The sequence below is a fragment of the Uloborus diversus genome, chromosome 6, assembly GCF_026930045.1.
Source record: "Uloborus diversus isolate 005 chromosome 6, Udiv.v.3.1, whole genome shotgun sequence".
In the NCBI taxonomy this organism is placed as follows: Eukaryota; Metazoa; Arthropoda; class Arachnida; order Araneae; family Uloboridae; genus Uloborus; species Uloborus diversus.
Window position 1 is genome coordinate 97,443,907 of NC_072736.1, and position 22,359 is coordinate 97,466,265.

Below are 22,359 nucleotides of genomic sequence, written 5' to 3' on the forward strand. Positions count from 1 at the left end.
CAGTCTAAAATAATTCCTATAAGAATAAGGATGTCAGTTCCAATAAATATCTATCAGAAGAATGACAACAGTTCGTAAACGTCGTCAACACTCCCGCTAAAAGCTCTCATCAGAATAAGTACCGGCGCTAAGAAGGCTGACTCGATAACTGCAGAGTTCATTTCCTTGCGAAGAAAAGAATTGTGATCACATGACACATGTTTAAAATTTTCTAAAGAACAAAGAAAAAACACCGATGCAACCTTGAAATGGTCATCAGAATAAAGGAAACAGTCCCTAAATAAAGACAGATGCCTCAAAAAATTCCCATTAAAATAGGAACAACACTTCCTAAAAAAAGTCATTGGAGTAAAGAGATCCGCTTCTAAAAATCCCACCAGGATGAAGACAAGTTCCTAAAAAGCGTAAGCAGTCTCTCTAAAATTCTCAATTAAAATAAGAATGGCTGTTCCTTAAAAGTATGTTGCATTAAATGAATATTAAGTGGTCAGAAAATGAACAAGATTTTGCAAGCAAGATAAGGAAAATAAATGCCACGTGCTGACGGTAAAGCATTAAAACGTGGGCTAAAAACAGTGGTCAGAGTTTTATTCTCTAACGTATAGGTAAGATGACAAAAATATAGCTTTTCATCTATCCATTATTTTAATTTACCATGTTTTATAGTTGACGCCTGTGTAGAGTTGAAATTAGTAGCAGAAAATAAATGCCACAAGAGACATTATTGAATATCAAAATATTGCTGATTTGATTAACTGAGTGAAAGCTGTTGCAGAACTTTGCAAGAGAACTCATCAAACCAAAAGACAGAACACACATGCATGTTTGCATTTAATGTCAAAGAATCAACAATAATTATTGTATAAATGAGAAACAATCTCACATTCGAAACTAATTTGAAACTGTTAATCGTATACTCACGGCGTTCTACAACTAAATGAACTAATCATCGATACTTAATTCATTTTACTCGGCTCCTTCGTTATGCTGATATGTTATTTTCCATCAGCACTGCAATTTGAGAATTTGAGGCAGATAGAGAAAGTTAAGAAATTGACTCGGGGTGTATATAATTTCTTCTTTCTAAACGACGCCCACCAACGTCCTTTCAGACATAAGACCTCTTGCAGTCAATGCGTCAACAGGGAGAAAGGAATCAGAAAGGGAAATAACTCCAAAACTATCACAGCATCGGACATATGGAAGGGAGGGGCAAATAACAAGATGCTATCCTGTCGTGTGTTCAGTATTGTCGAGGGGACAAAGGGGATATTCAGCAAAGTCTAATCTTAAAAGTTGGGCCTGTAGAAGATAATCATGTCCAGACATGACTTTGATGGACGTATCAACGCTTAAACTCTTCAGAGAGTACATGAAAAAATAAAAAGGAAGTAATGTCATGTCTTCGAAAAATTGGATCAAATTAGAAAGTAATTACGGAATTGACAATATACTTAAAAAGTATATTGTCATTTCCGAGCTCATTTGATAACTTACCGTAATTATTGCATATTTTTGCAGGTCCTCTAAATGCAATAGGAAGTTATCTACGGGCATTTCTACCTAATAATGATCGACGTTCGCCAATGGATAGTCCAGATCACATGCTGTATCTGTTAGATCTTGACCCAATTGTGGCACGCGAACAAGTAAATTTCCGGGACGAGGTAAGGGTCTTTTTTACCAAATTCTTTTAATTACAGAAGAACTTCTAGTTGCGTACGGCTGTGAAGAGTACTAAAATTTTCCAAATTTATAAATAAACAGGCTTAAAAATTGTAAATACAGTAAAACCTGTAAAGTTGACCACCTTTGTAAGTTGACCACCTGTCTAAGTTGACCGCCTTTGTCAGGAACGGAATTAGTCCTATCTTACATAATGAGTGAAAACCTCTGTAACTTGACCACCTCTCTATCTTGACCACCTCTCTGTCTTGACCACCTGTCTATCTTGACCACTAATATACACCAACTTTGGTTTGGAGTATTGTATAAAACCCTTTGTAAGTTGACCACTTGGCAAAAGAATTAGATTGTACTAAAAGTTGAATCAGTTGTGCCTCAAATAAGCAACTAGACATTTAAGAAAAAATCTATGAATATTTATGTTTCCATCGAAAAACATTGGGCAAATATTAAGTCCCAGAAAATGTGCATAACTTTAATAAGGAGTTATTATGTTGATAAGTAGATTACCATGGACACAAATGTACAAGAAAAAATCAAATGAAGAATTTGAGTCACTTTTAACTTGTTATGAATTTTTAGGAATTGTTAATTTCAATTAAGCAGTTTTTCATAAGCAATGAGACTTTTTTTTAAAATGATATTTTGATCAATTTTAAATTTGTATGATACTTTACACGTCATTCTGGTAAATAATCTCTAAAAATATTTTAACATGTTCTCTTATTGTTTCAAAGTAATGTTAAACAATGAAAGTGAGTTTAAAGTATTCCAACTCTTTAAAAAATGAATGCATGTGACAAAAATGACAAAAAAAAAATATATAAAAAAATGTTTTCATTACTACACTCTATAAGTTGACCACCTGTCTAAGTTGACCACCAAAGTACTGCACCGCAAGTGGTCAACTTACACAGGTTTCACTGTATTTTCATTTGCAAGGATTTTAAATTATTTTATGTTAAATACAAAATGCTACATTCATTCTCCATCATAATGAATGATTATAGTTGATAACAAATTTTTGTTGATTTTATAAATGTTTTCTTCAAAAATAGTTTTACACAGTGATGTAGTTGGGAAAAAAACGTTTGGAGGAAGTCACCTTGGGATTTAGAGGGACTCACCGAAATAGGTTAGATTGAACAAAGTAACATTACATTGGCGTAATGTTTACACTAAAAACGAAATATTTCTGTGAATGATGTATCCCCCCCCCCTCCCCACTACAGCACTGGTTCTACTGATTACCGGTGATGACAGCAATGCAATTTTCCAAATTCAGTGCAAAACTACGTTTGGAACATGCTTTATCAAATAATTTCCAACGCTTTTATTGATTCTAATTTCTCTCAAGCCATAAAAAGCAAAAGCAAAAGCAAAATAATTATAAATAATGTTTTCTAGAAAACTATTCTATTTAATTAGATGAAAGACTTTTTTTTTTTTTAATCAAGTAACCATGTGGAAAAAATGTGTGCAAACACAAGTTGCAGTATCCGGGAGTCCTCTACGAAAATTTTCTAAATTGAACCCTCAAAAACGTTGTTTTATGCTAGACGCACATGACCCTTCCAATGGATCCGCGCTTGAGACATGCCTACAGCATGGAGTCAATTTCAGACGGGTTAATTCTAACCCTGGCGTGCATCATCATTTCGAGCATCGTTGGAGAACAGTGACATTCATCGTTTGATTTCTTTCCGTCAGCCTTGAACTTCAGTGTCCCCCACTTTCCGCCAACCCAAAATTCCTCCTCTCTGCTCCTGTTTTTTAGTTTCAACCTTACCTTTTGATACGTTTCAAGGGGAGAAAATTTTAAATGTCAGCCTTGAACTTCGGTGTCCTTCACTTTCGGCCGACCCGAAATTGCCTCCCCCCATGTTTTTCAGTTTTAATCTTACCTTTTGATACGTTTAAGGGGGAGGAAATTTAAATGTTGGCGAAAAGTAGGGTAAACCTGAACTTCGATTCATTTGTGTTGATAGTTGTCTGCGGTGAGATTTGGGATTTAGTGCGCGTTAAATGTACCTAAAAAACTATTCCACATCAAAGCCCCACTTTTCCATACATCTATAGATTTTGCATTTGTTTTATGCTTGATGCATTTAAGCGATGAATAGTTTTCCTGATTTTGGATTCCGGCAAATGATTTCACTTGGACATCGGCCTTGGTTCAAGTGAATCATTTAAAACAGTTAAAGTTCCTTTTCCTTCGTCATCGTTAAAGCTTCCGTTTTGATTTCACACAGTTTTTTTCTTTTTGAAAACCAGTATTTTTGAAATTTGCACTAACTTTTAATTTTAATAAATGGAATCTAACTGTACAGTTTAATACTTTCAGTCAGTACAGTTAAGTGCCTTAAAGTTGTCCTTCAGTCTTTTGAGAAGAGTAGTTCCGTGATAGTTAGTAGAAGAAAAGTGCATAAAAACAGTCTGAAAACATCCTATCATTTCGATGCGTTAAAAATAGAAATATAGTCTAAACACGAAAGACGTGGAACCTGGCAAGCGGCCAAGTTAAGAATATTCCATCTGAATGAATCTAGCAGGGGAGAAGGAAAAATAGCGATAAGATTTTGATGTGCGCGTTTTGTGCCATTAGTGTCTTATTAATATTTTGCATTCTCTAAGTTGAAAATGATAGGAAACAAAGAGTTTTCCATGGAAACAACAAAGGTTTAATAAAATGTTTTCATTTCGTCCGAAAATGTAAAAGCAAAATGGTAAACTCAAAATTATGTGTAATAAATAAATCAATAAATTTTTCTAGTGAGAATATAGTTAAGATTTAAAAAATTATTGTAGTGAACAAATTGTCATTTTTACCAAACTGCGTGTAAATAATTAAGAGGCAAAAATCGCACATCCGTAACGAACAGACTTCCACCCCTGAAAACCAATAGATGAGTCCATTTCCGCCTCTAATCCAGACGTTTGCGTTCCCATATCATCGGCACAGCTGGACAGACTGTAATGGCTACATTCTCACCCAAGTTAACATTAATTATTTTTTGTCTGTCTGACTAGCTGATGATGTATTCTTTCAGGTCTTCGAGCAATATTTTGGACCACATACATCCAATACGACCGTAACATGCGTTGCTCAAACTTTGCATCCTGCCAGCAGAGGAACAATCACACTGAATTCTACCAACCCATACGACCAGCCTTTGATAGACCCAAATTATTTCGCTGATAACCAAGATCTGCAAGATATAGTACAAGGTAAGGTATATTTTTAATTAAATTCTATTTTTACTTTGAGAAGAGCTGTTGTCCGTGGACTTCAGAAATGTTTTTTGCCTCCTCAGTATTCTCCGTTCGATGCAAACAAAATAATTTTTAAAAAATGGGCAACTACCAAATTGCAGTCTGAACGGTTTTTGAATTCGCTATTAAAGATAAAGGTAAACTTTCAAAATAAAATGGATGTTATAAAAAGGTAACTGTTTTACATTTACACTCACTAGCCAATGAATTAGAAACCTTTGAGAGTTGCATTAAAAATGCGTGCACTTAAGCAAGGGTATGGAGGGTATGTCATGATATGGAGCATTTTCTGCTGGCATGGAAGTGGTGCCCTCTGGTGTTCCTCTAAGGTAAACAAACAGCCATGCGGTACCTATAGATATACTGGCAGATCGAGTGCACCCTGCAATGTTGCATTTTTTCCCTGATGGCGACGGATATTTCATGGTCGATAGTGCAGCTACACATCGTGCCAGAAGTGTCGAAAATTGGTTCTCTAAGCATCAATCTGATTTCCAACACCTTCCAAGGCCACTGCATAGCCTGGATCTTAACCCCATAGAAAGTGTGTGGGATATAACAGAAAGACGCATCCGACAGCACTCTCCTCTTCCATCTAATTTACAAGAGCAAAAATGTTGCATAGCCAATGCATGGCATTCTCTGGATGTAAATGCACTCCAAAAGCTTGTAGACGATGCCCAAACGAATCTGAGCAGTTATCCGTGCAAAAGGTGGTCCAATAAACTATTGATCTCTGGTTTCTCATTCATTTACTTTCCCTTTCGCAACAAAAAATAAAGTGATTATGATTATATTGTACCAGGTTAACCAACTAACTGTTGTAGACGACGAATTTTCAATTATGTTATGCAGATGCATGTCTTAAAATGTCATGCATATAAAAAAGTGACCTGTGTACACATAAAGGCGAACTAAAAAAAAAACTTTTTCTTCCATCGCGGGCGAAGAACCGTGTGAGTATTGCTAGTTTAAAATAATCAGTTTCTTTTGTATGATGTTTCCTATAGCTTACTGAAAACCAACCTTTTCGAAGAAAAAAATAAATCGTATCACCAAAATGATAGAAAACGCTTAAATCTGGTAAATGTCCTCTCTTTCAAGGCCGTCCCCAAGGGTAGGAAATTAGGGGTTAAACTTTTCCATATAAAGAAAATGAAAAGCAGAATTAATTTTTAAAAATGTAATTAATTAGTTGGATTTAATGCGTCACATTGTCTTTTCGAGTTGTGCGTCAATACTTTGCACCCCCCCTCCCCCCCCCTCCTTTTGAATATTTTCAAGAATTATAGGATTCCCATACGCCTTTGCAGCTCAATGAAATAAGAAAAAGTCAATGCTGAAAGAATGGTCGAACAGTCAGGCATTGCTATGCATCCAGGAGAAAATTACGTTACGATTCGGCTGTTAGGTGAATTTGACGGTTCCCATAGTAGTAGAATTTTTCTATGCGAAACAGCAAAGAGAAAACGAAAAAAGAAAAAACAAAAGTCTAATTGCTTGGTACAAAATTTTTATCGTCATTGAATCCTTCTTTAGTGTGTAGTTTGATAGAATAAAGATTAGCATTAGGTGTGACACTATAAAAAGAATGTGTGCTCCTTCTTCCAGTTTTTTAGGTTGCTGAATTGAACATAAAACTAGTATGTTGTGGCTATCACGAAACTTTCTTCTACATTTTGATTTTTTTTTCTGATCCCTCCCCCCCATGCTTGACGAGGAAGCAATATTCCCAAAAAAAACAAAATTACACATGCAAAAAACTTGACGACCATTCCAATGTCTGAATTATTGCAAAAGCAAAGCAAAGAGCGAAAATTGAAAGTTATTTTAAAAGCCTTGCTTGAATTAATTACAAATATTTTATTTGTTAACAAACATAAGATGGCAACAGTTAAAAATTTTAAATCATTGAGATAATATTTCCAATCATTTCCATGCAATTAAAATCACGAGAAATACGCAGACGACAATCTATAACGATTTATAGATAGATAAGATAGATTTTTTTTTTATAGATAAGATAAGATAAAATTTATTAACAAACAAAATACACATACATAACAGTAAGCAAAATTAAAAAAGTAAAGTTAAAAAAAAACTTACAAATTATAAAACATAAATTACAAACTTCATAACAAAATATTAAGAAAATCTTGACTATAGTTCAACACGAGTTAGTATTAAATTCACACTAAAGAGCGCCAAAGGCACTGTCCGCAGTGTTTTTTAATTGGTTTAGTATGGAGTACAAACACAAATATGTATTAACAGAAATATTTACAAATTAATTTTACACAAGTAGTAAAAATTTTACACAGAACAATTATTGGACTGTTTGACTCCAGAAAAAAAAACACAATAACTCGCATTGAAACATTCAATAGTATAAAAATTACAATACAAAATCCCCCCCGGTTGGCAAGTCAGTATATTTTATCAGCTAAAAGTTAATTGTTGATAGAATGTCATTACTTTGTATATATTCATTGACCCCTTGTTTATATTTTTTAAAGTTCTTCTCATTCCTAACATCTTCCGTTAGTTCATTAAACAGCCGCGGTGCCAAGTAAAAGAATTGCTTTTTAATAATCGTTTTATTTGGTTTTATAACTTTATATTGTTTACCTGAAATTCGAGTATTATATTGTTTTTCATTAATTTCAAACCAGTTATTGTTGTTATGCAAAAAATACAATATTCTCTGTGCATATATTTCTCTGATATTACAGATTTTCTCTGACTTTTGTAAAATAGTATCGTTTTTATTAAGTTCTTGTTTAGATCCATAAATTATTTTCAAAATTTTTGCATAAGTTCTATTTAAATTGGTAAGATTTGTTTCATAATCACCTCCCCATGCACAAATACCATACGTAATTATTGAATTTATCCAAGCATAAAATAAACATCTAAGAAACTTTTTCCCAACTATATTTCTCAATAGATAGAGCCAATGTATTCTACCTCTTAATTTCTTCACAAGTTTATCAGTATGGCATTTCCATTTTAAATTTTCACTAAAAGTTATACCTAAATAATTTATATTTTCGACTCTTTCTATGGTAGGGCAGTTAGTTATTTGTGCAGTCACATGTTGGTTCGTGATATTTTATGCCTAAATCAATTTTATTAATTTCATTCTTTTTTAAATCAAACTTTATGTATTTTGTTTTATTTATATTAAGAGATAACATATTGTCAGTTAACCATTTATTTATAGCAGTTAAATCAAGTTCCATTTGGTTTTTTATATCATTAATGCTCTTTGCAGAATATGTTAATGCTGTATCATCTGCATATAGAGTAATTATACCGTATAATTTAATGTATGACATGTCATCTATATATATAACTAGTATGTTGTGGCCATCACGAAACTTTCTTCTATATTTTTCCTTTTTCTGATCCCTCCCCATGCTTGACGAGGAAGCAATATTCCTAACAAAAACAAAATTACACATGCAAAAACTTGACGACCATCCCAATGTCTGAATTATTGTAAAAGCAAAGCAAAGAGCGAAAATTGAAAGTTATTTTAAAAGCCTTGCTTGAATTAATTACAAATATTTTATTTATTAACAAACATAAGATGGCAACAGTTAAAAATTTTAAATCATTGAGATAATATTTACGATCATTTCCATACAATTAAAATCACGAGAAATACGCAGACGACAATCTATTACGATTTATCTTTCTTATTGTTGCATTAATAAAACTATTTTTATTCGCAAAAAAAAAAAAAAAAAAAAAAGAAAAAAAAAAAGAAAAAAAGAAAACAGCACCTCTTGGAGCGATTGGAGTCAAAATTGAACCAAAGCCTGTTTACGTATGGATTCACATATATTCCAAATTTCAACCAGAACGTAGCATTACTTCTTGAGATAGGGCACTCACAATGGAAAAAAAGAACGGGGGGGGGGGGCGATACCCCCTTTATAGCTGTTGACACTTAAATAAAATTAGCTCTTATACCCACTAAGGGCTACTCGCCGATAAATTTTTCTTTCATTCCGTTCATTTTTTCTTGAGATACAGCAGTCACAATTGACGACAAAAAACGTTGTATAGCTCAACTCCCGTTTGAGTTATTGACACCAAAATTGAATCAGCACCTGTTCCTGTTAATGGCAACATATGGACCAAATTTTTTTTGATTCCGCCAGTTACTTCCTGAGGAATAGCAAGCACGCGTAACTCAAAAAACGTCCCATTGCTCCACCCCCCTTGGAGTAATTCGCGCCAAAAACCAATGGGCACAAGTTCACATTGGGGCACATATGTGTACCAAATTTCGTTCGATTTCATGCGGTAGTTTTTGCTGTAGAGCGGCCACAAAAAACTGGTCACACACAGACGTGACACACATACACACACACACACACACACACACACACACACACACGCACACAAACACGCACACACACACACACACACACAAACACACACACACACACACACACACACACACACACACACACACACAGACAGGCAGACATTTTCCAAAAATAGTCGAAATGGACTCAGCACACCTCAAAACGTTCGAATCCGTCAAAATTCGAAATTCGAAAATTTGCACGAATCCAATACTTTCTTCTATATATTAGATATAGAAGAAAGTAAAAATGGAGTTTGGTAAATTTGTTCCCTAATATCTCAGAAACTACCCGGCAGATTTGGCTGAAACTTTCACCGTTTGTTCAGTTTGGTACTGGGAAGGTTTATAGACCAGTTCGAAAAAAATCCGATTGATAGTTCCCTTTTTATTCCAATTTTAGTCCCAATTTTCGCATAAATGCCCCAATATGGGGGTGGAAAAAAACGTGCACGTATTAACATTATATGTCCATCGAAAGCGCCAATTTTTCTGCTGAAGAAAGCATCTGTTCGAAGTTTCTAAGTTGTATAAAAAACGAGTTATGAGCTTTTTTGTTCCCTGTTCGAAGGCTTTCATCAACCCAAGTCATTATTTAGTGTGTCATCTCAACTCCCAAGCATTGTTGTATTGTTGAATATTTTTGCGTTTCGTCTGACTTTTTGAGGCTTTTCTCAAGTCAAATCTTAAAGTAACGTTTTTCCACGGAACTTATGTAGTTAATGGTTTATTATTATTATTTATGCTGATTCGACACTTGCTCACTATATCCAACCAACCAGCAGAAATATCGCCAGAATTTTTTCAGAAAGATTTCAGTAGCTGATGCATTTGGCAGTTTTTTCCACTGTCGCAGTTTTTGAGCCCAAAGACTACGTAATAATGTTTCTCAGCTTTCACCATATAAACAAAATATCGTCAATCAAAAATACTTAAAAAAAAAAAATTACTGTGTAAAATAATTCAACAACTAAATTAGGCAAATCCATAAACCGCACAAAAACTTCCATTAATTTTTCTTTTTGCACGATTTCAAACAATCGCCAAATTTTACTTCTTATTTTTGAAACAGTTCGGATGAAACCGTTTAGCGCCATTTTTTTTTTTTTTTTCTGACCAAAAGTATCTCAGCATCTGGCAACAATATTTCGATAATAAAAATTAGTAAGAAGGGGGAGTATTATCGAAAGTGTCCCAAAATGATTCTCGCAAATTTGGTAAGGTTTTAAACCACATCAAGTGTGCACAAAAATTAAAATTTCCCAAAATAGCTAAAGCAAGTGTAAGGGGAACACGGGAGGCTACATTTTTTTTAAAACAGTTCGTACATCGATAGCCATACAGAGAAGGTTTTAGATTTAAAAAAAAAAAGTACTGACAGATAAATCTTTTTAAACATGTAAAGTTTAACTTCATATTTTGGAAATTCTTCAAATTTGTATATGCTTAAATGTCGTGCTTTCGTTTCTAATTGAATACTATTTTGTTCTTTATACTTATTGCTATTTTAGTTTAATGAGTAAGGAAGAAGCTCGATTTTTAATCACGTCAAAAAGGTTTGTTTTAAATTCTTTCGCTTAAAACAGAAAACAAGGGCAAGTAACGATTGTTTCTCATAATTATTACTGACCCAGGCAACGCCGGGTATTTTTGCTAGTTAATATATATTAAAAAAAGTAATGGACCTAAAATTGATCCCTGAGGGACTCCCGTTTTTGTTGTTTTATATTTGCTTATACAGTTATTTAGTTTTGTTGCTTGTTTTCTGTCCGTGAGATAGGATATTATCCATTTGTAAGGTATTCCTCTTATTCCAACATTGTATAACTTTTTTATCAAAATCTTTATGCTTACACTGTCAAATGCTTTACGTAAATCCAAGAATACTGCTGAAGTTTCATAGTTTTCGTTAATGTTCGCATAAATTTCACCTGCTAATTTTAATACAGCTTTTTCAGTATTTCTGTTTTGCCTAAATCCGTATTGTGCGTTATGGAAAAAATCATATTTTTCTAAGAAATTCATCAACTGAGAGCTATAACATTTTTCCAATAATTTTGAGAATATTGGTAGAACTGAGATAGGTCTGAAATTATTACAGTCATCTTTAGCACCTGATTTGTGTATCGGTGTAATTATTGCTTTTTTTAGATCTTCTATGAATTCCCCTCTTTGTAGACTAATATTGATGATTTTTGTCACAATTTCAATATGATAATTAGCAATTATCTTAAGTGCATTACTTGTAATTCCGTCATGTCCCGGTGTTTTGTCATTTTGCATATTATCAATAATATTTTTAACCTTACTTATTTCCATTGGGTAAATATACATAGAATTTGTTTGGTGTGTTATGTTATTATCATAGTTTGATGCTTTATCGCCGTTTATTTCCACGCAACAATTTATAAAAAAGTCATTAAATTTTTCAACTAGTTCATTGCTATTATCTACATCGATGGAATTCTTATTCTTAATCCCTGTAATATCTTTAATAATATTCCATTGTTTTCTTCCATCTTTTCCAGCATGGACAAATTTTTTATGAAAAAAATCCTCTTTTTCTTTTTTAATCAACTTTTTTAATTGTTTATTGTATTCTTTATAATTATTTTTATATTCCTTATTATAAGGAAATTGTTTTGTTTTTTTATATAATTTTTCTTTTTTATTGATCATATTTACTAACTCTTGTGTAATCCAGTGTTTTTTTAATTCATTAGCTTTTTTTATCTTCTTGTTTTTTTCCATGAATTCCTTAATTTTACTGATAAAAGTGTTATAAATCTCATTTATCTCCATATGTTTTCATCTATTAAGCTAGAGAAATTAATTTCTTTAATATCCTGTTCAAAAGTTCTATAATCGATGAATGTTTTAATTATTTGCTCGCTACTCCGATTACGTTTCAAATGTTTTTCTAATAATTTTTTGTTATCAATTTTTACTAGTAATGCATAGTGATCGGTTATTGTTGTTTTATGTACTGCAGCTGTTACTGCTCTATCTATTCTGTAATTACATTTATAAAAGACATGATCAATACAGGATGAGCTTAGGTCATTACACCTAGTTGGTACACCTAGTTGGTTTATCTTTCTTATTGTTGCATTAATAAAGCTATTTTTATTCGCAAAAAAAAAAAAAAAATCAACACACTTGGAGCGATTGGCGTCAAAGTTGAACCAAAGCCTGTTTACATATGAATTCACATATATTCCAAATTTTAACCAGAACGTAGCATTACTTCTTGAGATAGGGCACTCACAATGGAAAAAAAGAACGGGGGGGGGGGCGATACCCCCTTTATAGCTGTTGACACTTAAATAAAATTAGCTCTTATACCCACTAAGGGCTACTCGCCGATAAATTTTTCTTTCATTCCGTTCATTTTTTCTTGAGATACAGCAGTCACAATTGACGACAAAAAACGTTGTATAGCTCAACTCCCGTTTGAGTTATTGACACCAAAATTGAATCAGCACCTGTTCCTGTTAATGGCAACATATGGACCAAATTTTTTTTGATTCCGCCAGTTACTTCCTGAGGAATAGCAAGCACGCGTAACTCAAAAAACGTCCCATTGCTCCACCCCCCTTGGAGGAATTCGCGCCAAAAACCAATGGGCACAAGTTCACATAGGGGCACATATGTGTACCAAATTTCGTTCGATTTCATGCGGTAGTTTTTCCTGTAGAGCGGCCACAAAAAACTGGTCACACACATACACATACACACGGACACACATAAACACACACAGACAGACAGACATTTTCCAAAAATAGTCGAAATGGACTCAGCACACCTCAAAACGCTCGAATCCGTCAAAATTCGAAATTCGAAAATTTGCACGAATCCAATACTTTCTTCTATATATTAGACTAGCATTCCCGTAGCCGGTTTTGCTCTGGTAATGGAATTAGCAGAGTTAACAGTTCTTGGTGCACCTACAGTGGTGGACAAAATTATAGACTCAATTTTTTAAAATTTTGTTTCAATTACAACATGACTCAGTTTAAATTATTTTCATTGAAGTAAAGATGAATAGTTGAAGAAATGGTTCTAAAATTAGTACATCTTATCAATTAAATTAAAAAATTAACAAAATTAGAAAATTTGCAAATTTAATATTTTATCATTATATGAAACCTGGACATAAGTATAAACTCAAAGGTAAAAAATCCAGGATTACGAGAAAGTTTCGTTCGAAAATGTTAATTTAACGCCATAGAATGAATAAATGTTGCCATCAGCGATTGCTAACAGTTTTGTTTTTGGAAATTTATGAGAAACATATAAATGCATCGCTGGACAAAATTATAAACTCATTTTTTTTTTCATTTTTTCAATCATAATTTAATTCAGTTAAAAAAAATTTTGTTCCAGTAAAGATAAATAACTCTCTCAGTATGGTAAAGCAGGATTGGCATTTCTTAATGGAAGATAGAACGCTGAAGATTACCAATTAATACTGGAAGATCATCTCTTACCTTTTGCTCATCTGATTCCTGGAAGTAACTGGTTATTTCAGTAAGATAACGCGAGTGTACACACAGCGAAAAGTAGAAAAGAATGGTTCAAGCGCTGGGGTATCAAAGTTACCAAATGGCCAGCTCGTAGTCCGGATCTTAATCCGATTGAAAATCTTTGGGGGACCACGGTTCGCAAAGTTTATCATGATCGGCACCAGTACCAAACCATAGAGGAATTAAAAAAGGCAATATTTTTTAGCATGGAACCATATGCCACTGCAGCTGTTGGAAACGCTTGTGAAATCTACATGCCCATTCGCATATTCGAGGTAATTCAGAAAACTGGGAGCATAACTCGTTTTTAAAAGTTTGTAGTTTACACTAATGGCTAGATTTAATGCAGTGTTAATTTTTAAAACATTTCAACTATTGATTTTTTTTTTTCAATTTATCCATGTTAATAGCAAAATTACATTTTCCTAAATCTACGCTTTTGTTTTACTGAAGTAATTGCAAATGTAACTTAATTAAACTCAAAAAAATTAAAATTTTGTTAGCTTATAATTGTGTTTATGCAGTATTGTAAGTTTGTAATTTTGTAATTCAGCATTGGTTCATTTTTGGACATTAAATAATTGGATTAAGTATTTGAATAAAATTCTACCAAACTTCAGAGTTTCTTACTTTTGTGAGTTGATACTTTTGTCCAGGTTTCATGTATTATAAAGATGTTAAAGTTGAGATTTTTTTAATTAAATTATTTATTTCATAAAGTTTATGAGTTATACTGAATTTAGGACTATTTAGTCAGTTATTTATCTTTACTGGAACAAAATGTTTTTTAACTGAGTTAAATTATGATTGAAAAAATGAAAAAAAAAAAAGTGAGTTTATAATTTTGTCCAGCGGTGCATTTATATGTTTCTCATTAATTTCCAAAAACAAAACTTTTAGCAATCACTGATGGCAACATTTATTCATTCTATGGCGTTAAATTAACATTTTGGAACGAAACTTTCTCGTAATCCTGGATTTTTTACCTCTGAGTTTATACTTTTGTCCAGGTTTCACATAATGATAAAATATTAAATTTGCAAATTTTCTAATTTTATGAAATTTTTAATTTAATTGATAAGATGTACTAATTTTAAAACTATTTCTTCAACTATTCATATTTACTTCAATGAAAGTATTGAATTTGAGTCATGTTGTAATTGAAACAAAAGAAAAAAAAATTGAGTCTATAATTTTGTCCACCACTGTAGTTTCGAAAATCCCCTATAATAATTACTTATTATCTATAATTTTTTCTAATTTTGGGAGGATCCCGGGGCCCCTGAACTCCTTATATATATGCCCTTCTCCTTAACCGATCTTTAACTGTTATCAAAGATCCTTTTAAAGTATTGATTTTCTTTGCAAACACAGGCCATCCACATTTTATTGTAATACCTATGTTTAAGCAAAAACTTCTTTGTATACAACATATTTAGTTTTTTTTTTTTTTTTTCTGGAGCTAAAAGTATTAAACTGCTTTATTAACTGACTTTCGAGCAAGCTACATAAAATTGGTCGTGTTTGAAAAAAAGTCCTCTCTTAAATCGCTCCCTGCTACTTTTAATGTCTGTCCTTGTGACTTGTTAACAGTTATTGCAAAGCAAATTTTTACAAGAAACTGCACTCTTGTAAATTCAAAAGGATAGTTCACCTGTGATGATGTTCTTAAAAACTTCGTTTCTAGTTTTGAAAAAAATGAAAGCAAAAGACAGAAACATTATTATTTAACTTGAGAAAAGCCTCGAGAATCACGTCAGAAACAAAAACAATATCAAATTTAAAATTCGCTATCGAGCAAAAGTTAAGAAGTACTGAATAATGATTTGAATGGAGGAAAGCCTCCAAAAATAAGGGATTTAAATTTCAATGACAGGTTTTAATTTCACAGAAATTAAGGGGTTTTAATTAATTTCTCCTGAACTAATTGATATTTCGAAAAATCCTTTCTTAGTGGATACTTTCGTAATCATGTGGACATGCCTGCCAAATTTCAAGTCCGAGGCTTCAGCGGTATTGGCTGTGCGTTGATATATATATATATATGTTATCTCATTACATTGATTTTTATATATTAAGATATAGAAGAAAGTAAAAATTGATGTAAAAAAAATCAGAATAAGGTAAAAAGTTCTTCTCATGAAAATAATATGAATTATTTAACACGCTTGTGGCAAGTTAGGAAGAAAAGAAGTACAAATGCAGTCGTACGAACTGTCTATAACAGAGTGGCAACCAGTCGCGGGTTGCTAGTACCAATAGTACCGATTTACATGTGGCTGCCAATAGGTTGCGGCTATCATAACTTTTCAAGTTCTTTAAATATATATCTTTGAAGTAGAGTATAGTTTATTTCAATAACAAATGCGTCATTTTTACCCCAAAATTTCAAACAATATTAATTTGATAAAAAATACTTTCGGACACTTCTGGCTAGGCTACCTAGCCAAAACACATTGCCCCTTTCTTAATCTTAATATATAAAAATCAATGTCCTGAGATAACATATATATATATATATATATATCAACGCACAGCCGAAACCGCTGAAGCTTCAGACTTGAAATTTGGCAGGCATGTCCGCATGATTACAAAAGTAACCACTAAGAAAGGATTTTTCGAAATCTCAATTAGTTCGGGAGAAATTAATTAAAAACCCTTAATTTCCGCGAAATTAAAAACCTGTCATTGAAATTCAAATCCCTTATTTTCGAAGGCTTTCCTCCATTCAAATCATTATTCAGTACTTCATCTCAACTTTTGGTCGATTGCGAACTATAAATTTGATATTGTTTTTGTTTCTCACGTGATTCTTCGAGGCTTTTCTCAAGTCAAATCATAATGTTTCTCTTTTGCTTTTATTTTTTCAAAACTAGAAACGAAGTTTTTAAGAACATCATCACAGGCGGACTATCCTTTTGAATTTAGAAGATTGCAGTTTCCTGTTAAAGTTTGCTTTGCAATAACCATTAATAAGTCACAAGAACAGACATTAAAAGTAGCAGGGATCGATTTAAGAGAAGACTTTTTTTCACACGACCAATGTTATGTAGCTTGCTCCAAAGCCAGTTCATTAAGCAGTTTAATAATTTTAGCATCAGAAAAAAAAACTAAAAATGTTGTATACAAAGAAGTTCTAGCTTAAACATAGGTATAACAATAAAATGTGGATGACCTGTGTTTGCAAAGATAACCAATACTTTAAAAGGATCGTTAATAACAGTTAAAGATCGGTTAAGGACAAGGGCATATATATAAGGAGTCCAGGGGTCTCGGAATCTTCCCAAAATTTGAAAAAGTTATAGGTAATAAGTAATTATTATAGGGGATTTTCGAAACTAGATGCACCAAGCACTGTTAACCCCTGCTAATTCCATTACCCGAGCAATGCCGGGTACGGGACTGCTAGTATAATATAAATAAAAAATGAAAAAGGGAGAGGCTCAGAGAATGAAATTGCTAGAGAGACTGTACTCTATAGAACTGCAATTGTTGCTTTTTAGCTCCTAAAATTTTAAACAAGTGTTTGTTTTTTTCAAAACCACTTTTTCAAAGTCTGTGGTCACTCCCATTTTAAAACCAATTGACCGATTCATTTCAAATTTAGTACACACATTCTGCATACAAAAAATCTTCCCCGACGTTGAATTTGAGGTTTTTGTTTCCAATGGGTTTTTTTTTTTTTTTTTTTGCTAACAAAATAGCAGAACTTTTTGTGAAGAATAACACTTTTAACTCCAAATGACCGTCAAAAATTTTAAAGTCAAAAAAAAAAAAAAAAAAAATCTGAAAACTTAGGGTGGGTGTGTTGAATCAGTACTGTTCACGATTAAGTGCTGCAATGAGTTACTGTGTAGAAATTACACAAAATAATGAGTTCCGAGTGTTAAAAATAAATTGCAACGTTTTACTTACGTTTACTATTTTTTCTAACTGCAAAAAATTGCTTCTCTTTTCCACCAGTCCAGTTAGTCCTAACAGCACTGTGTTGTGAAGACAGATAGAACGGCCTTAAATTTCAATGTCTTTTCTTTATTTCTACAGGTCTAAGAAGCTGCAACAGGTTAATGTCGGACCCTGCCATGAGGGCAGTAGGCACACAACCTTTCGAAAATTTAATGCCTGGATGTGAAGGCTATGCTGGCAATACTCAAGAGTATCTTACTTGCGTTGTAAGAACTTTTGTTGTAACAACTGGTCACTACGTTGGGACTGCGAAAATGGGTCATCCTAATGACAGGACAGCAGTAGTTGATCCACAATTAAGGTACGTTTCCAAGAATTGAATTTCTGTGGATCCAGGAAGTAAGTCATCAGGTACAGAAAAAAAAACTGTATAAGTGTGTCTGGCGATGGGCCCTTTTCATTTGAATGTTGGCAAGATGCATTCAAAAGATGTTTTTGCAGTCCGAATTGTGATAACATCTTAGCACGTTAGCAGCGCGATAACACGTTCTTCATCGGTTAGTTTTCGTCGAAGCATGACAAAACTATAAGGTATAAGCCAACCTAAGGTAAGGAGGAAGTCGGGAAGGTTTAAACCAACTCCCTTAGTTCGTATATAAATTTGACTCAATCTTAATATATAAAAATCTTCTGGGCGGACGTTTGTCACCATAAGGCTTTTAAACGGCTGGACCGATTTTGATCATTTTTTTTTGTGTGTAATTAAATTGCGGCAAGCATGGTTTCGAAGCGCGATGGATCGAATCGGAAACGTTTTTGTTAATTAATTAATTAATTTTAACATTGGATGGTTATGTCTCACAAATGAGTAATATTTATTTTAACCTATTGTTGAGCGAGAACTGAAATAAATAATTAACCCGTTGCCAAAGGACGATAAGAAAGCCAACTCTGCTTTTTGTAATGAAATTTCCTACTGTGATACGTCAATTGAGAATAGATAAAACCAGTGGCGTAGCTAGACCCGACTTTCGGGGGGGGGGGGGGTTACTTCTTTTATATATATATATATATATATATATATATATATATATATATATATATATATATATATATATATATATATATATATATATATATATATATATATATATATATATATATATATATATATATATGTGTATAATCGCTTGGAATTTTTTCCTTTTCTTTTTTTTTCTTTCTCTTCTCTCTACTTTTTCTCTTTTTTTTTCAGACTAACTTTTCGGGGGGGGTTTTGTCCCCAAACCCCCCCCCCCCCTTAGCTACGCCCCTGGATAAAACGTAGAGAGAGAAAGTGAAGCCTTCATTTCTCTCTTGAAAGCAACGATTTTAGGTCCCGAGATATATTTTAAAGTAAAGTACTGGAAGGTTCACGCAAAACGTGTGTTCTGGCGTCGTAGTTGAACCGAAACCTAGCAACATTTGTTTCTCCTCTGAAAGCCATCTGAGTTTTGACACCAATGTCAAGAATACTTTAAAGGTTATCAAACTAATCAGTACATTATTAAAGGAAAAGATGATGGAATTTAAAGACGAAACAAATTTTATTTTCGTCCAGATTAATTACAATAGGGTAGTTCTGTACACAAAAGATCAGTGCAGTGGAAGATCTTTACCTTTGCTGCAAAGAACAAACTAGGCAATGTATGAAGTTTTAAAAGTTTTCGTTCAAAAGATCGGACCGCTAATCGGTCGGAGTTGGCTTCGCTCACTGATCAGCTGGATTACAGTAACGTGATGGCTTGGCGACTTTGGCTATAAACAATAGAGTTGCGTGATCATTTGCTTACATTTTAAAACTACTGTTAATGTAATTTATTGTATTTTTTGTTTATTTAGCGAAATATTTCAAACTTCAAAGAATTGTTTTTTTGTTTTTAAAGAGTGTTAAGTCATTTTAGTTGAAGAATGTATTTATTTTACATCAGGAGTGGGGGTCGGGGATGAGTGATTTTCACTTATTTTGAGAACAGTTTTTACTTTTATCATTTTTTTTAAACGATATCCTTTCGATTGTTTTATTCTTTTTCATATGGGGGATATTGCAGCGGGATTTCCCGTTTGTTCCAGTTGGGTAGTTAGTTTTTTACACTTAATATCGGAGGACGCTTTTTATCCTTTGATTATGGCTAAAGGAACAAGCCATCAAGTCCGGGAGAAAAAAAGGTTCATAAAACTGCTCAGTGGGCTGTAGATAAATCAAGTTGTAATAAATATACGCATTCTGACACCAAGCACAGTTTAAATAATTTTTTTACTTATTTTTTTTCAATAAAACGGTGTAAACACTTGATAGTTTATTGAATTTTTTTAACTTTTCAATTTTTAAAGTTTGAACAGAACAACGTCTGTCGGGGCCTCTAGTTATATAATAAAATACAATCAAACTTTATTAACATCACACATAACGTTGTTACACCCCAAGAAGTTGTCACTCAATTCCTATTCCTATTCCTATTCAGAGTCACAACTGACTACAACTGTATTTATGTCGAGGACTGCATACTAAGTGCCTTGCCTCCATTATTTTATATACCGATAGATGGCAGCACCATCACCGGATCGAACAGTTAATAAGAATTTAGAACTAGTCCAGGAGCTAATAGCTACCTGGTGCTAGCACCCCCAGAGGTATCGTTTCACTTGGAGGACATTGAGACCACGAGCATATTTAACGCCGCCCAGTCCCCTTTAATGACGACGGTGGGTCTTCGACCATCGAGTTTCGAGCTCAGGACCCTCCGGCCCCGAATCCGACTCTCTGCCGATCGGGCTACCACGGCCAAGTCGCTCAATTAAATTAACAATCTATCAAACACTATCTCGTGCGTCTTCTTACTTTTCAACAATGAGGTGTTGCCATTCGGCAGTTTGTAAAATGAAATAAATAAATATATTTAACTATTGATATACATTAAATATGGATGAGATGTTGCTTCATATATTAGAGATGATCATTACGTGGGAACATTGAAAAAGGAACCGGAATGTCATTAGCAGTCAAGTGAGGATAACAAGCAATTCGGATTGCTCAAAAAAAAAAAAAAAAAACAGGTATTTTACGTGATTGGCTAGGAAATCCGCTGGAAAAGCAACACAAAAAAAAATTGTGAAAGTTAAGTAATGAAAATATTATTCTTCTAAAGTTATCTCAGAACAAGACAGTTGTTTGCACATCAAATGTTGTCACTGTACCAGTGTTTCTCAACAACTCAGGTCTCCGCTTTCTAGATAGCTGAAAAATTTGCCTAATGATTTATATTTCGCCATGGTATTTTAGATATGAGAAACTTTTATACATCCCTATAGAAATCCGAATTCATAATGGTATTCAATGAAATAATGCTGTACTTTGGATGTTAGATTTCCCTTTTAAAAAAATATAAAATGAATTGAAAAAAAAAGAAGAAACAGTCGAGTTTTTGTTTTAACTGCATATGTAGATTATAGAGCATTCAATTCAATATATTGCTACTTTTAGAAAACTTGATAATTGCAGTAAAACATCTTGTAATCAATATTTGAAATATCAAACAATGTATGTAGAAAGGACCTGCTCACTAAATATTACTTAACTGTGAATTGGAAGCATCAACAAAAATTTTTTTTTACATGGCTTATTAAAGATCAAGCGGCAAAGTTTATTTTTTTATATAGAACAAAGCCCAAACTCACATATACCAGAAGGCAATTAAGTTTGTATTGTGACAAAGCTGCACATTTTCCAATGAAATTTACCTCATGTCCCTTCTATTGATTATCATCCTTCTATTCCAAAACTGTTTTCCAAACACCCGAAATTATAAGAATAAAAGTTAAAATTTCCTGAATGTATTAGTAGTTTTCTTGCAATGTACGATTAGTAATAAATAATAGCTCTTTCTTAAACATGAATATTTGTATTTTTCAACCTCTTATTGTAGCTCTCTCTCTATTGCCAATTACATTACAACTAATTAGAATCTTTAATTTTTGACACATCCTAATAACCGAGTTCAACTGTGTATGCACTTTTATTGAAATATTAAAATTTCCTTATTTTATAATTTTCTTTTTTATCAAATAGTATATGAATTTGAATGTTTTTAGTTGATTTTTTTTTTTCAGGGTGAAAAACATAAGGAATCTGCGAGTTGTAGATGCTTCTATTATGCCCACAATACCGTGGGGCCCAACCCTCATACCGACCATTATGGTTGCAGAAAAAGCATCAGATATAATCAAGGAAACTATCGATTGTGATGACTAAGCAACATAAAAAGCTTAGTTGAGTAATTATGTACAGTTTAAATAAATATTCATTTTTGTTTACTAGGAACTACTAGGTCATTAAAATAATTTCGATATTTTACTTTTAGCTTGAAAATCAAGGGCATAAATTGTAACTTGGTAATACACTACCAGTTCTCCACTGAGTACATCAATATTCATTGATTTTTCATCCAGTTTCAGTAAAATGCCAATAATGAAATATACATGTTATTAAAATTCCATTACAAATGAAAAGGGAACCAAATATTCCTTTTTTGGGGGAGGGGAAGTCTTATA

The 22,359-nt window shown here is 33.0% G+C and overlaps 1 protein-coding gene across 1 annotated transcript in view; it reads left to right on the plus strand.

Moving 5' to 3' along the window:
* The window catches only part of LOC129224709 (glucose dehydrogenase [FAD, quinone]-like), a 51,916-nt gene extending 29,787 nt beyond the window's left edge, over window positions 1-22,129 (plus strand). The window contains exons 8-11 of the mRNA XM_054859259.1: window positions 1,522-1,667; window positions 4,737-4,914; window positions 17,908-18,130; window positions 21,919-22,129. Coding sequence (XP_054715234.1) covers window positions 1,522-1,667; window positions 4,737-4,914; window positions 17,908-18,130; window positions 21,919-22,060 — 689 coding nt within the window. The 3' untranslated portion in view covers window positions 22,061-22,129. The remainder of the gene's footprint in view (window positions 1-1,521; window positions 1,668-4,736; window positions 4,915-17,907; window positions 18,131-21,918) is intronic.
* Window positions 22,130-22,359: the final 230 nt, after the last annotated feature.